The sequence below is a fragment of the Dromiciops gliroides genome, chromosome 5, assembly GCF_019393635.1.
Source record: "Dromiciops gliroides isolate mDroGli1 chromosome 5, mDroGli1.pri, whole genome shotgun sequence".
NCBI lineage: Eukaryota > Metazoa > Chordata > Mammalia > Microbiotheria > Microbiotheriidae > Dromiciops > Dromiciops gliroides.
Window position 1 is genome coordinate 95,296,404 of NC_057865.1, and position 16,000 is coordinate 95,312,403.

Sequence of the window (16,000 nt, forward strand, 5' to 3'; positions counted from 1 at the left end):
AATACAACTTCATGTATTCTTTCTTCAAATTATACCAGTCACTCAGGTAGTTAGTTACCTAGAATATTTTTTTTTATCTATTTGCAAATCTGGCAATTTCAGCATGTACATTCTTTTAAACAATTTCTAAAAATGTTAAATAATAAATACTTGTTGATCAAAATCAAACTGAACCCAGAACTGATCCTCAAGTGACCTACACCCAACCCCCTCCATTCTTCACAATGTCTATTCCTATCTCTTCTTTCCTGGTACTAACAAAATATACTGTCCCCCTCACAAATGCTGGCGTTTTTTTCTTATACAAACTTGCCAAAAGTTTTTTAAGAGATAAAATTAGTTATTTGTACATCTACTTATATAGTTTCCTATATCTATCCTTTATCTATAATTAAAATGATTTACTGTCAAAGCCATGCTGCCCTTCTACCACGTAAGTATGCTGCGGTGTTTGATGATGCTGCCATTTATTATAGTTTCTATCAACTGAGCTTGTGTAGAAATTAGTGCTCTTACACAAGAAATATATGGGATTTAGTGACAGAACAGGCATCAAAGGGGAAAGAGATGCAGAAGTTAAGGTGGACTCAAAACTCTGAATCAGTCAAATTGGTTTTTTTGTTTTGTTTTGTTTTGCAGGGCAATGAGGGTTAAGTGACTTGCCCAGGGTCACACAGCTAGTTAAGTGTCAAGTGTCTGAGGCTGGATTTGAACTCGGGTCCTCCTGAATCCAAGGCCAGTGCTTTATCCACTGCGCCACCTAGCTGCCCCGAGTCAGTCAAATTGGGAGTCCGAAGTACTGCTGACTTTTCAAATGGTTTGGAACCCTGGGGAAATGTGGACAAATCGGATGCCCTACTTCTGAATTTGACTAAACAAACATCTTAAGATGACTGAATGAAGAATGAAGTACAGGGTAGAGGACATAGTTCTACCAAAGCCAACAAATTTTTAAGGACTAACACCCTTTTTGAAAACATTTCATTAAGCAGTAGTCAGTTTCAATATGTAACTATTCACAAATATTAAGATAAATTTCATACCCCCCTGAATCACTTATCAACTAGCCATAAATTTCAGTGATTATCAGTCTTGGAGGAAGGTAGAGAAAGAAGGAAGCAAAGTTTTCACGTTGAGCATTATTCACATGTAAGAACATCTTAGTGATTTGGAATTCCTTTAATTCAGAATCTGTGGTAAGCTGGGAGATATACTATATTGAAACGGTTTTTTGGTCACTAGTGAAAGATGTTTTTTCTAACAAAGATACTGATAATAATTATGATAGCTAGCACTTTCATAATATTAGAATTTGTAAAGTACTTCACATATATACTTTTTATTATCCTCATTTTAGATACTGAAAAACCAAAGTTCAAAGATTAAGTATTTTTCTCATGGGTCACACAGATAGTCATCTTAAAAAAATTTATTTATTTATTTATTTTTGGTGAGGCAATTGGGGTTAAGTGACTTGCCCAGGGTCACACAGCTAGTAAGTGTTAAGTGTCTGAGGCCAAATTTGAACTCAGGTCCTCCTGACTCCATGGCCGGTGCTCTATCCACTGCACCACCTAGCTGCCCCTACAGAGACAGTTATTAAAGGTCAATGGGATAATATCTGAACTCAGGCCTCCCCTTCTTGCAATTTCTCCCCCTGTTTTAATATAGACCACCCCCAATACTTGGAATGCAGTCTCTTACCACCTCTAGCCTCCTTCAAAACTCATTTTAAAGGTCACCCCCTACATGAGACCATTCACTGGTAGTCGTCTCCTCCTGTAAGAAGGAAGCACCTTGGATGATGAGGAGATTTCAATTCTGTCGTTATGATCCCTAGGGTCTAACAAGTAACAGGTGCTTAAAGTTATATTTAAAATGCTAGAAAGCAAAATTGATTTTCTAAAGTAACTTTCCTTCAATGTTATTTTTATGATGTTAAAAAGACAAAGTACATCTTAGTTAATATAGAGTGTCAAATAAATCAAATACATATAAGTCCTTCTTAACTTATAAACCTTTCCTATTCATTATTGCAGAACTTTATTAGCAAAAGTTCATCAAATATTAGCACCATGTTACTAGAGAGTAATCTCTCTCTATATCCTATATTTTAGATTTCTTGCTAATTCAAATATAACTTCTCTATCATTATTCCAAATTAGTGAAGTTCCACTGAATGCAGAAAAATGGCTATTTCCCCTTATCTCAAGCATGATAAAATTTGTCTTTTCAAAAGTCTAATTTTTGTTGCAATGAAAGTTACAAATTCCAAAATACTATGAAACTAAAGTTTATATTTGATGCAATTATTATACAGAAAAACCAGGGAAGTATGTAATATCAAGAAAGGATGAAAGTTGTTCTAATACCACTGAAATTCTTTTTAAAAAGGAAAAGAATAAAAAAAAAATCATTGTTGTTAAGAACGGAAGTCATTCTATTCCAGGAGAAAAAAACCAAATCATCCATACACTGAACAAAATTTTGTAGCAGTATAAATTTTCTTCACTGGAATAATCAGTCTCAGGAGGTTAATCTGAAAACAGGGGGCAACACAAGACAGGTTTCAGAGTCAGGAAGACTTTGGTTTAAGTACTCATCCCAGATGTTTAAGAAATTTAAGAAGGGGTCCAGGGCATAAAACTCATTTCCCACTTGTCTGCAGACCTCAACTTCACCAATGTTTCTAGAAACTCATCTTCCTTGATCACCACATCACTCTGAAACTCACACCTCCCCAGAGCCCCTTAACCCCTCTTTCCCTCGGACTAGACAGGATGAACATAGAAGAGACCCACTGCTGTTTAAGGAAGATGCCAGGGCAGACACCATATCAATGTAGCACTAGCTGCAGCAATTCATCATTCCCCTGTTCAGGGTGCCCTCCTCCCACATAACTGCTCCTCTTCCTATCTCTCCCGCTTCCATTTCAGTTTCTTTTTATTTATTTTCTCCCATATTAGACTACATCTCCTTTTCTTAAGAATCTGATACAGTCAGATGAGCTTCTAAAACCACCATTTCACAGCAGGGATTGTCTTTTGACTTATTTTCTATTCCCAAAGCTTAGAAGCACCATAAATAATTAAGTAGGCACTTAAATGCTTAATGACAGACCTCAAAGAAAGCCACAAACCCTCAGGACCCAAGACACATTTCTAACACTAAGTTGTAGAACAGCTGCTGACGTGCCAGACTGGTCCAGGAAACTGCCTCACCAGGAGTTCCTGAAACCAGTGAAATCACAGGTCTAGAAGCCCCCAGCCCAGATCCAAGATATTACAAACAAAAAGAATCCTAACTATATCAACAGGCTTTAAGGGGAAAAAAAAACTGTTTTAAGTCATGTGTAATTTTTAAAAAGTTAATCTCTCAGTAGAATTCAATAGCCTCCATCTTTGTATTCCATTCACTTAAAGCTAGAGCAGTTATAACTAAACAGGTCACATATAAAAAGGGTTGTTGAAAGATGTCTTTCAGAACTATAGAATATAAATGTATTTGATACATTTGGATAAATGAGAATGTTCTCCCTATTTATTTTTTGTTTTTTTTAAGTGAGGCAATTGGGGTTAAGTGACTTGCCCAGGGTCACACAGCTAGTAAGTGTCAAGTGTCTGAGCCCGGATTTGAACTCAGGTCCTCCTGACTCCAGGGCTGGTGCTCTATCCACTCACTGTACCACCTAGCTGCCCCAGTCCCTATTTATTTTTAAGCCAAAATGAGGTATCTTCTGGCAGGTTTCTTTAAAAGACAAATAATTTTATTTAGTAAGCATATAGTCCAAATTTCAGCCAAAAAACCAAATTTCAATTTGATGGCTCAATGACGTCAGTCACGCAACATTATCCAGTATTTATAAATATAAAGCACACTGTAGATGGATATAAAACAAAGAAGAAAGAGATAATCATGATACAGAAGAAAAATCAATGAACTTTTTCATAGGCCTATATCTCCCCTCTAGTTTCATAGTTAAAATTCCAGAAAAAGTTGCCTTTACTTCTTCCAATCATTTCCCAATTTCCTGCAACCTGTCCTTTACTTTTCTCTCTCAAATCAAACTACTTTCCCAAATAACCAATGATATCTTTAACTGCCCTCCCTCCCTCATGGTTCTTTATCCATATCTTTGTAAATCTTGACTTTTCTGTAGTATGAGACAATGATCCTTTCTAGTGTTCATGACACTACCTTCTGGGTTCTCTTTCTACATCTTCAAAGACAAGTGACTAAAGAAGTAGTGTTACATGTTGCAAGAATGTGCAACAATATAAAACCTTTCCCTAAGCATAAATAAGATTTATCTAAATAACCTTATAACACCACCAATTCTTATTTGGTCAAAGAAATGACATCTTACCATCCCTGAAGATAACTTTTACAGAACAAAAAACCTTATATGATAGACCCAGATGACAACTTTTCCATACATGATAAATACTCAGGTCCAAGTTTTTAAAACTATAGCTTGTGGGTGTTTAGTGGCATGATATGAAAAGTTCTTTGCGGTTTTCCTTGTTTTCTTGGATGTATATAAAACCTATCTTCTTCTGGTTTAAAGGCTCAAGATGAAAACAGTAAATGAGGACTAAAACTAAAAACATGTATGCCATATAAATGTTAATAATAAGAATATTTTATCTTAGACTTGGCAGAAATAGCATAAAACATGCAAATTATTATAAAAGTATAACCAACAGATTCTATGAAAAATAAAATTGAATGTGTTCCTCAGTAAAGTACCAGTCAAAATTAACCAACAGAAACTTAAAAATGGAAAAAAATACAGCAATTAAATTATACATTAACGTGTATGATTAATTTTGTCAAAAGTTCTCTTAAACATTACTTACATTTAAAGCAGCTTCTCCACATTTTTCAATTGCAGCTAGACCCTGATTATGAATATGAGTTTCCAAAAGTTTTTTCAATTCTCCAAGGCCATCTTGAATTCGAGATACAAGATTATACATACGTCCCAAATCTAAAAAAAATGAGAATCATTTCTAGAAGCGTTCAGCAAAATTAATTATTTTCCATCAATCTTCTATCAGGTTAATTGTACTATAGAGCAATTTTTTTTTTCTTTGTTGAAATATAATTTGAATCTTTAGGAGAAAAAAAAGGCTTCGTATCCTCAAATAGTCAATTACATTCACAAACTTATCTTTTTTTTTTTTTTTGGTAAGGCAATTGGGTTAAGTGACTTGCTCAGGGTCACACAGCTAGTAAGTGTTATCTCATTTTTTAACTACTGAATTATATAATTCAGCATTTAAGCTGTCTTCCTTTACTACCCCTAAAGAAAAATATTCTTCAACTTTCCCCATCATTGCCCCCCGCTCCCCATCAGCTTCTACCCAAATTCAGACCACTGTTCTACTTTTGGAAAGTGGGCAGGCTGTAGGCAACAAGGATAATATTTAGTGAGAAGGGCCCAAACAACCCTTAAAATTTTCCAAAACAACTCTTGGTATATACAACTTTGGGACATTTACCTACAGAAGTTCATTTATTTTTATTTTACAACAACCAAGAAAGAAGACTAGGTCTTGAGATTTAGGCTACATTCCAAGAAAAACTTACTTATTTATATGTTCTGTTAAAAAAAAAAGAGAATATTTTAAAATCATGCTCTTGTACACAGAAAAATTAAACTAAATGTTGTATAGCTGTGCAGGGGAAGAACTACAGGTATGGACTATTGTTTACACACACACACACACACACACACACACACACACGCCCGCGTGCGCGCACCCGCGCGCACTAAGAATTGACTGATATATTAGCTGGCTTTCTAAAATTGCTTTTTAAAATTCTTTCCTTTTTTTTTTTTTTTAATGGAGGGGAGACAATATATAGTCATCTCTATTCACCAGGGTTAAGAGTGCATGACTCCTGCAAATGTGAAAAACCTGAAATAACTCTTAGGTCCCAACTAAAACTTTAAAAAAAAAAATTCTGATCATATTTAATACATAAAACAAGTAAAATAACATAATGAACACATAAAAAGTTGCAGTTTCTGTGAGAGAAGTGTTCTCTCACACACTATGCAGTCTTTGTAGCCACTGGTGCACCAATGTAGCAACTGCTTGATGGCTTTCCTTCTCCTATGAAAAGCTCAAGATAAAATCATCACAGCAGGAGAAAATCATATGACCAATGGTAGAAACAAACAAGAGGCATTCTCAGAGACTGTGTAGTCAGTAGGTCTTTAGCGCACTGAAACTTAAAAAAAATTTTTTTAACTGTTTATAATAAATTTGTACATGTATACTTATGGTAGTAAATGACAAAATAGATTAGTAACACAAAGTAAGTCAAATTGTAAAACTGTTTCTTTACACAGGTACATCCAAAATTTGCCATAATATGCTGCAAATCTCCAAAAATTTCCATTTAATTACTGATGGCCAACACATAAATAACCAAAACCATAAATGTGAAACCCATGAATGTTGTGGCATGACAGTTTTAGAAAATAAAGATGATATTGAACTAAAATGTAGTAACAAAACTTAATGCACTTGTATGTTAGAAACCTACTTTTAAAAAATGAGAACATACAAAGTCAAAATACTCAAAAACCCATAAATTCTTCTATGATACTTAAAAAAATGAGGACTGATATTTTAGGGGAGATGAAACTATCATAAATACCTTTGAAAAGAAATGAGAGGAAAACATGATTGTCTATATGATACAAAGTCACTTTCTGAGAAAGAAAGGAACATAAAAAAATACTTCAAAGAAGATGGCAAAATATGGGAGAAAAGGGTAGGTTGGTTTCAGACTGTGAAGAACCTTACATATCAAGCTGAAAAGTGTGTATTTTATTCTAGATGCAGTAAGGAGTCAAAGAAGGTTTTGAGCAGGGAAATTATATGGTAAAACCTCTGACTGATAAAGATTATACTGGGACCTCTGGAACTCCTGACATGATCGCTCCAAAAAAATCCATAGGACAATTCCTGGAGCAGCAAAACCCACAGAAGAATGTGCTGAAATCATCTTCCAACCAAGGGTAGCTTGGAAGGTGGGAAGGAGGGAGCTGCTGTGCTGAGACATGAGTGGAGCCCAACCCCACATTCACCCTGACACAGATCCAGTCCCAGGAAGGCCTCTCCAGAGAAAGAAACCCCCCAGAGCCTCTGAATCAGCTGCAGTGCCAGTGTCGTGTGGAACTAAGCTCACAGTCTGGTGAGAGGGCTGAGCCCTTGGCAGGGGAGAGACTACAGAGGTCTATGCTGGTGCTGAGGCAGAACTTGGGTTTCTCACACCTGCTGGGAACCAGGAGGTAGGCTTGAGTAGCAGTGGCCCAGGTGGGGGAGGGACACAAGCTCATTGGAGCTGACAACCACAACACACAAAGCTGGTTAATTAGCAAGTTGGTCTGGGGTCATCTATGGACCAGGGAACAGGCCAGGCAAATGAAGAACCTGATCCTCCTTAATTCATACCACCTGGGACTTCTTAAGCTTGGGATACTGCAGCCTGGAAACAGTGCCCCACTTCAAGGAGCTAAAAGTCAAGTAAAAGAAATGTAAGATGAGCAGACAGAGAAAGGTGAGGCCCATAGAAAGTTTCTTCAGTAACAAGGAAGACCAAGGGGCACCCTCAGAGGAAGATGTCAATGTCAGGGCCCCTATATCTAAAGCTTCTAAGAAAAATACGAATTGGTCTCAGGCCATAGAGGTGCTCAAAAATGACTTTGAAGACAAAGTTAGAGAGGTAGAGGAAACAATGGAAAGAGAAATGAGGGGGATGCAGGAAAGACATGAGAAAAAAGCCAACAGCTTGAAGATTATACTGGCAGCATATGGAACATGAACTAAAGAGGAGAGAGACCCAAGGCAGAGATCAATTAGGACCATAGATTTAAAGCTGAAATGGACTTTATCGGGTCCATCTAGTCTAATCCCAGATTTTACAAATGATGAACTGAGACCCAGAGAAAGTCAGTGTCTTGCTCAAAGCCACACAATAACAAGTAGTTGAATCAGGATCTTTTAGCTCCAGAGCTTTTGAGAAACATTTACAATAGTTTAGGTAAGAGTTGAGTATCTAAGTTTCTGAATCAAGCTGATGACCATGTGAATTAAAAAAGAGAATGATGAGAAGGGATCTGACAGTGCTTAGTAGATAAATAAATAAATATAAGAAGGGAGAAATACGTAAAAGTCATGGCTAAGTCTGAGAAAGTATACCTAAATGACCAGAAAGATGGAAGAAATAGAAACAGGGATGGTTAGAAGAAAGTTAAGCTTTGGGGGCAAAGATGAGTTTTGTTTTGGATGTGAATTGGAGGTTATGTCAGGACATTCACATGGGAATATCCATGAAGCAGTTGGAGGTGCTGGGCCTGGTTTCACAAACTTGCAATTTGCCTCTACTTAAAGTGATAACTGAGTCCATGGAAAAAGATGAGATGACCGCATGGAGAAAGGAGGAAACCCAGAATTCTGGGGAACCTTCACTTAGGACAAAAAGAGGTAGATGTTGATCCAGCAAAAAAGCCTAAGAATGACAAGCTGGGTTTCAGTGAAGGACAGTAAGTATCTACTATGTTCCAGGTACTGGGGACAGAAAGACCCCAAGACAAAATAATCCTTGCTTTCACAGTGCTTATATCCTGGAAAATAGGCAGCCTGAGTGTACATGTATACAGAGCCTATAGAGAGAGAACAGAAAATAAATGAGGCAGTTAAGTAAGAGGTAATTAGGGAAGAAGAGCACCAGCTGTTTGGATAATCAGGAAAGCTTCCTGTCTAAGCCATGAATACAGGGATTCTGTAAGGTAGAGACAGAGATAAAGAAGTATGTTCCAGGCATGGAAGACAGTCATTTTGAAAGCTCAGACGTGAAATGGAGTATCTTGCATGAAAATGAATAAAATGGTCAGTTTGACAGAAAAATGGAGAGGGAAAGGAGTAACATGAGGCCGTAAAGATATGCTGTACATACAAGTACACACACATGCCAGAAGGTGAAGGGTTTTAAAAACCAAAGGCGTTTTGTATTTTATCTTAAAGCAAACAGGGAGTCATGGTATAGAGTAGGAAAGTGATGTAGCCATATCCAGACTAAAAGAAAATAATGTTTTTGCAGATGTATGGAAGATAGACTGGAGCAGAATCAAGGCCATAAGTAGATTAGTCTTAGCAATTACTTAAAAACTAAAATGACCTTTAAAAAAATTTGGGGGGGGGGGGGAAAGGATACCTTCAAGAAATTTCAGGCTGCAGTTTATCACACCAAATGGAACTACTTTAATCAAATTCTTTCTTGGAAAATCAACAGTCAACAAAGCTAGAACTGATCTCATTTTTAAACCTAATTATCTACTATCTTCTTAAAATTTTTTTTTCTTTCCCATCTCAAGATTAAGCTTTACTCAGAACACCATTTAAAACACATTTTCAAAGAACATAAGATTTGTATAAAGATAAAAGTGGTTGTGCTTCAACAAATTAATGATATTCCTTGGAAAGCATGTTTATTAGGTAGGCTGTTAATATCATTAACTTTTTCAAAGTCATCCTTTTTGATTCTATCAAACATATGCTGGTGTTTATAAACTATTCAGCTTCAGAAATCATGGAGTAGGTATTGCTTTACAACCAGCATTGAGATCTTAGGCCCGCAAAATACATTTCCCTGTTCCTTGCTCTTCATTCTGTCTTTTGGGGCTACACAGAACAAAACTACTTTTCTTTGGACATTCTTTCAAATATATGAAGATGAACTGGGACTATTTCCACAGAATCTGGAATTATCTAGTTCCAAGCCTAAGTGAACAAGAATCCCCTTTCATATATTCCTGACATATCATCCAGTGCTTGTTTGAAAACCTTCATCAAAATGGAACCTGGAAACGGAAGCTTTTATAGCTTATTTTATTTCCAGATCATTTTAATTCTGGAATATTTTCCTTATAGTAAGCCTAAATTAACCTTTTGTCACCAGCAGGGAAAATTCAAGTCATCAGGCCCAGGTGAACTATATCCCCTCAAAGACCTGGTGGAGGTGATTTTTTTTTTAGGAGGGAGGTAGTGGGAGGACCCTGAATACCTACTTTTACCTTTGGTGATTCTTAATTTCAGTTCTTTGGAGACTAATATTCTATGACTTGAAATCATATGATATCGCCACAAGAAGAACACTAGTATTAAAAAGGCCTTTCTTTCATGGAGATGACAGGCTATTAAGACGTCTGAAATTCCCCAAAGTCAATCTAATCCTCTCCCCCTCTTCCTTCAAATCAAGGACATTGTCTATCTGCAATGTCTGTTCAAGTTTATACACTAAAGGATGAGTACTACAGGTGGCTTTTTCCTGTGTGAATAATTAGACTAAACTCTTTTAAGTGACTGTGGATGTACAACAGGAGCATATAACATTTCCAGTCTTGTTGGAATCAGTGCAATGTCATTTGCAAACAATTATCTGGAGGATCATCATCATCTCTAGGGAATTCCTTTTCATTTTGTACTCTTTATCCCTTCAATAGCAGTGGCATATACTTTGCGGTCTGTGTACATTATTCTGTTTCAGGCGTCATGTGATATTTATGATAAGAGGGTCATTGAACACATTTATCATAGTTGTATCTTTCAAGGAACCTTCTATTATTTAGACACATTTGTGGAAATCTTTATGGTGGCATTTTATTCTACCAAAGGAGATCATTCTCAGTAATCAGTAAGCAACTCTGTGGGTACTGTGCATTTTGTACATCTTTTGAGTAAACTGTCTGATGGTAAAGATGTGGTCTATTGTGGAATATGGCTTGTGAAAGGCTAAATAGTTCTCTCTTAATACTCAAATCACAAATGCTCTTCAAGTGTGAGCAGAGTATTCCCATAAAAATGGTATATACCCATGGAAGACTAGGCATATATGCACTGGCAGTTAATGAACTTTTGGTCACCTTTTTTGGGGTAACAATGAGTTTTCCATACTTTTATAATCTTCCCTTCCTTCCTTGATAATCTTCAGGGAATTATTTGAAATTTGACTATCCCAAGTCTCAAATTCTTTGTTTGTTTGTGGGTTTGTTTTGGGTTTTTTCGGGGGGGGGGGGGTGTTTGTGACTTGCCCAGGGTCACACAGCTAGTAAGTGTCAAGTGTCTGAGGCTGGATTTGAACTCAGGTCCTCCTGAATCCACTGTGCCACCTACCTGTCCCCCCAAGTGTCAAATTCTTGAAGCAGGAACCAGATTACTATGTAACTGGAAATATTTAACAAAATAAACAAAAATACAACAAATAAAGCAGCTCCCTCAACCTCAATAAATTAACATTGTGATTTTCTCTCCTTTTTTTCCCACCTTGGGGAAATGGGGGTTAAATGCCCAGGGCCACAGAGCTAGTAAGTGTCAAGTGTCTGAGTCCGGATTTGAACTCAGGTACTCCTGAATTCAGGACCAGTGCTTTATCCACTGTGCCACCTAGCCACCCCCTAACATTGTGATTTTCTAAGTAAGTATGTAGTCAAACCCCTACAGAGATCCATTTCTATTTGAGTATGACACTGCTACTATACACCCTTAGAATTTTCTCACCTCCAACACAGGTATCTTCTGTGCCATTTCCAACATAAGACCATACCTGATTCCTATGGCTGCTGATACCTCACCCCATGACACTCCTTTGTATTATTTTGTGTTTGTATGTCACATGTATGCTGTTTACTCCAACAGAAGGTATATTCCTTGAAGGCAGAGATTCTACCATTTGTCTCTAGAACAACAGTCCCTAGCACAGAATGTGGAAGCTATGAGGAACGTAATCAATGCCTACTGGCTGCCTTTAAACTTAATCTGGCCCAGCTGCTTATCTCCTGCTTGCAGACTTTGATGTCATTTTCATTTCCCCTATAGGCACACCAAGGATTGGGACTACTGTCCTGAGAGCAAAAAGATTTTGTTCATATCTATGCAGTTCTTCCCAACCTTCTGATTGTCTGACATTATGTTCCCAGTTTCATGCTTAGAAGGCTCAGAGCAACAGATTAATTGTACCTGTTCTGCCTTCCACATGTTGTTATTTGATAAAGCAAACTGTTCATAATTTCCTACCATTCCTATTCATAAAACTTTACAAATCATCTTAAATTCTGAACTGGGGCTGTTATGGCTACCATCTAGCCTGCTTAACAAGTAGCTCAAATGTTTGCCAACTAAAGTACTTTTCAAGGTCTTCTGGTCTTCCCCAGCAATGAATTTACACTGGTGAAACATCTATACAAATCAATTAATCAATAGGCACCCATTAATGTGCCAGACATTGGTAATACAAAGACAAAAATGAAACTGCCACTGCTCTCAGGAAGCTGAGATTCTACCAAAGGAGACAACATTGTACAAGCAAAAAGTATACAAAAAAATACGAACAAAACAAATTCGAGATAGTTTTGGACAGAAAAATCCTAAAACCTGGGGGGGGGGGATTTGAGAACACCATGAAAAGTTCTATCATTTAAACTGGGCTCTGAAGGAATTTAGGGATCCTAAGACACAAAAGGGAAAAAGAGAGCACATTCTAGGCATGGAGACTAAGCATGGGCAAAGATATGAAATAGAAATGGGAGACAGACATGTGAATAACAGCAAGAAAGTAATTTTGCTTAGATTGGAGATGAATGTATACGACAGCTAAGAATGTAGCCTGGAGCCAGGCTGTGAAGAGCTAACTGAAGGAGTTTTTATTTGATTTTAGAGGCAATAGAGGAGACAGTCAGTGAATTTATGGATTAAAGTAACACAGTCAAAAATGTTCTTGAGCAAAATCAACTTGGCATCTGGATGGAGGAGGGATAAAAGTGGGGACCAATTTGAGGTAGGGACACCAACAATTAGCAAACTACTCTAACAGTCCAGACAAGAGGTGAGGAGGGTCTGAATGAAGGTGATGGTTTTGTCAAATGGAGCAACGGAAATGGATATGAGAGACATTACAGAAATGGAATCAAAAAAATCTTGGCAAGTGACTGGATATGTGGGGTCAGGGAATCAGAAGTTAAGGAGGCTGTGATCCTGGATGACTGACAGAATAATGGGACCAATGACAGAATTCAGAAGCAGGGTGGGTTTGATGGGAAAGATAATGAGTTCTTTTTTGGACAGTTTTAGTTTGGGATACTTAAGAAATATCCAATTTGCAATGCTGAATAATAACATTATCTAACACTAATATAGTGATTTAAGATTTACAAAGACTGTTACTATTATTATTTTGATACTCAAAACAATTTTTTAAATAAAGTGGTAATCATTATCTCCATCCTGGTGTTAAAGAATCTGTAACCGAGGGAAATCAAGTGATTTACCTAGGGTCAAACAGCTGAAGTAGGATCTAAAGTCAGCTTTTCCTGACTCTTAAGTCTAGTGCTGTGTCTACAATGTCTTGCTGTTTCTTCCAATAGGCTGGCTAAAAGGGACTAGCTCAAAAGAGAGAGAATAAAGCTGCATATTTATATCTAGATGTCATTAAATGAGAGGCAATAACTGAAACTATGGGCCTTGAAGAATCATTAAGAGTATAAACAGAAAAGAGAAAGTGGCTCAGAACAGAGCCAAAAGGAATAGATAGGAAGGAGGCACAATATGGTTGATGATCAATCAAAAGAGGATTGAGAAAAAGCAGCCAGACAGGTACAGGAACCAAAGAAAAGTAGTGTTATGAAACCCAGAGAATAAAACATATCCCAGGTAAAAAGGGTGGGTAACCATGTCAAATGCTGGAGAGGACAAGAAGGGCGAGGACTACAAAAAAAGAATCAGACCTATCAATAAAGAGATCATTGATAACTAGAGATTAATTCCATTTTAATGATGAAATCAGAAGCCAAGTCAAGGGATTGTAAAAGTAGTGGGAGAAAAAAAAAAGCGTATAGATTTTTTCTAAAAATATGTGTGTGAAAAGGAAAAGAGCAGTTGATAGCGTGAGGGGATAGTTAGGGTCAAGCAAGGGTATAAGCAAAGGAAACCTTGGGGAAGCAGCAGGGCATGAATAGGTATAAGGAGAGATTAGAGATGATGATAATAAGGAAAATCTGCCAAAGGAAACAGGAGACGGGATCAGGCATCCAAGTAGAGGGGATGGCCTTAGCAAGATAGGACATCTTTTCATCAAGAGACTAGAGTAAAGGTAAAGAGAATGGGGAATGATGTCAAGTTTTGAAATGTATAGTAGAGAAGTACATGTCTTCATATTTTCTCAGTAAAGTATGAATTGAAATCTTCTGTTCAGAAGGTGGAAAGGGGTATGTGTGTAAAGTTTCAGAGACGAGATCTGGAATAGCCATTGCAGTGGGAGGCACAAGAGTTAAGGGAGACTGGGCTTGTTGAAGTCCTGCCAGCAAGAGGTCCGGTATAGAGCTGGACTACTGAGGGGAGATGTTGTAGGATCTGGTCTTGGAAGGGATGGGCCCTGTGTCTCAGGCACAGGTGCTAAGTCAGGTCCTGAGGTGTTGGCCTAATGGGAGCTTTCCTGGAAGTGATGGCTTTGACCATGTCTGAATAAAGCATTGACACATGTGAGCAGCAATCCTAATACAGTGAGTTGCAAAAAAACCCCGTGGATTGGGGGCAGCTAGATGGTGCAGTGGATGAAGCACCAGCCCTAGACTCAGGAGGACCCGAGTTCAAATCCAGTCTCAGACACTTGACACTTACTAGCTGTGTGACCCTGGGCAAGCCACTTAACCCTCACTGCCCCATCCAAAAAAAGAAAAAGAGAAAAAAAAAAAGAGAAAGAAAGAACAGTGGGTTTCAGCAGCTCTGCTGATGACAGATGACTTGAATTGAGTGCTCAGCTGTGCACTGCAATGGGGGTCTATAGGAGACTGTTATAATCACAGTGTCAGTGTTCTTTATCCAACTGCCATTTCCCACGGACAATAATTTATTTAAATAAGCAGGTCAGTTTTGGAGATATCTTAAATACATTGCATACTTATAATATTTTATCTTTTCTTCTACCCTTGTATAAACAGCAGCATGATGTAGTAGATAGAACACTATACCTGGCAGTTGGGAAGACCTTTGAATTTCACTTCAGATGCAAACCTGGGTGACCCTGAGCAAGTGACAACCTTTTTGGGCTTCAGTTTCCTGAACTATAAGATGAAGGGGTAGGACTTGTTGACTGTTAAAGTCCCTTATAGACCTAAACTGAGGATCATAGGATGCTAAGTGGGTAATCTGAGGATATACGTCGATTACTTAGGAATGACTTCCACATCAGTAAAGAATCAGTTCCTGTCTATTAAAATATAATTACAACTCCAAAAATATAAAATATAAATACAATTACAAGGTAGAAAGGGGAGAGGAGAGACAGAAGATGTTATTCATTGTTTATCATGCCCTCAACCTTCAAAGAAAATAATCACAATACAAAGGTATTAAGCTTCTCTGTAGTCCACATATCTCTGGCCCCTTGCATTTCTTACTCAAAACCTTACCTTCAAATATATTTTCTTCACCTAGTCCCACTTTTGCATTCAGGTCCTTACCAAGTATCAAAATATAAAATGACTAATAGGGTAATGTTTTACATAATTGTACATGATTGCTTATCATCTCAGGGAGGGGACAGGGGAGGGAGGGATAAAAATTGGAACTTAAAACTATGAGTAAAAATGTTTATTACTTGTAAAATCAACTCTGCTAAACTCTTAATTTACCTCTCTGAAGAGTATCTGTGAACTATCTTTCCATTTAGGGGCAAATCCCTTCTGTCTTCTGGTTTTGTTTATAGCAACAATGTCAAGAGTGATACAACTTAGTTCTTTTAGCAGTACAATCCATTTGCTAATCACTGATAAAGATCTTATATTTAGGGTACAAAACCTGACATTTTTCCACCTTTTTTTTGGGATATAATCTAACTCTCAATGCAATCTATAGCCAGCCTATTGTAGTTAAGACCAAAGGTTAGAGAAGAGGTGCATGGTGGACATGAAGGGGATGCAACGTGTCAT

At 37.4% G+C, this 16,000-nt stretch overlaps 1 protein-coding gene across 7 annotated transcripts in view; it reads right to left on the reverse strand.

The window, feature by feature from the left end:
* The window catches only part of CUL1 (cullin 1), a 108,405-nt gene that overhangs the window by 26,284 nt on the left and 66,121 nt on the right, over positions 1–16,000 (reverse strand). For all 7 annotated transcript variants that reach the window (XM_043966793.1, XM_043966790.1, XM_043966792.1 and 4 more), the window contains one exon: positions 4,860–4,990. In XM_043966793.1, coding sequence (XP_043822728.1) covers positions 4,860–4,990 — 131 coding nt within the window. The remainder of the gene's footprint in view (positions 1–4,859; positions 4,991–16,000) is intronic.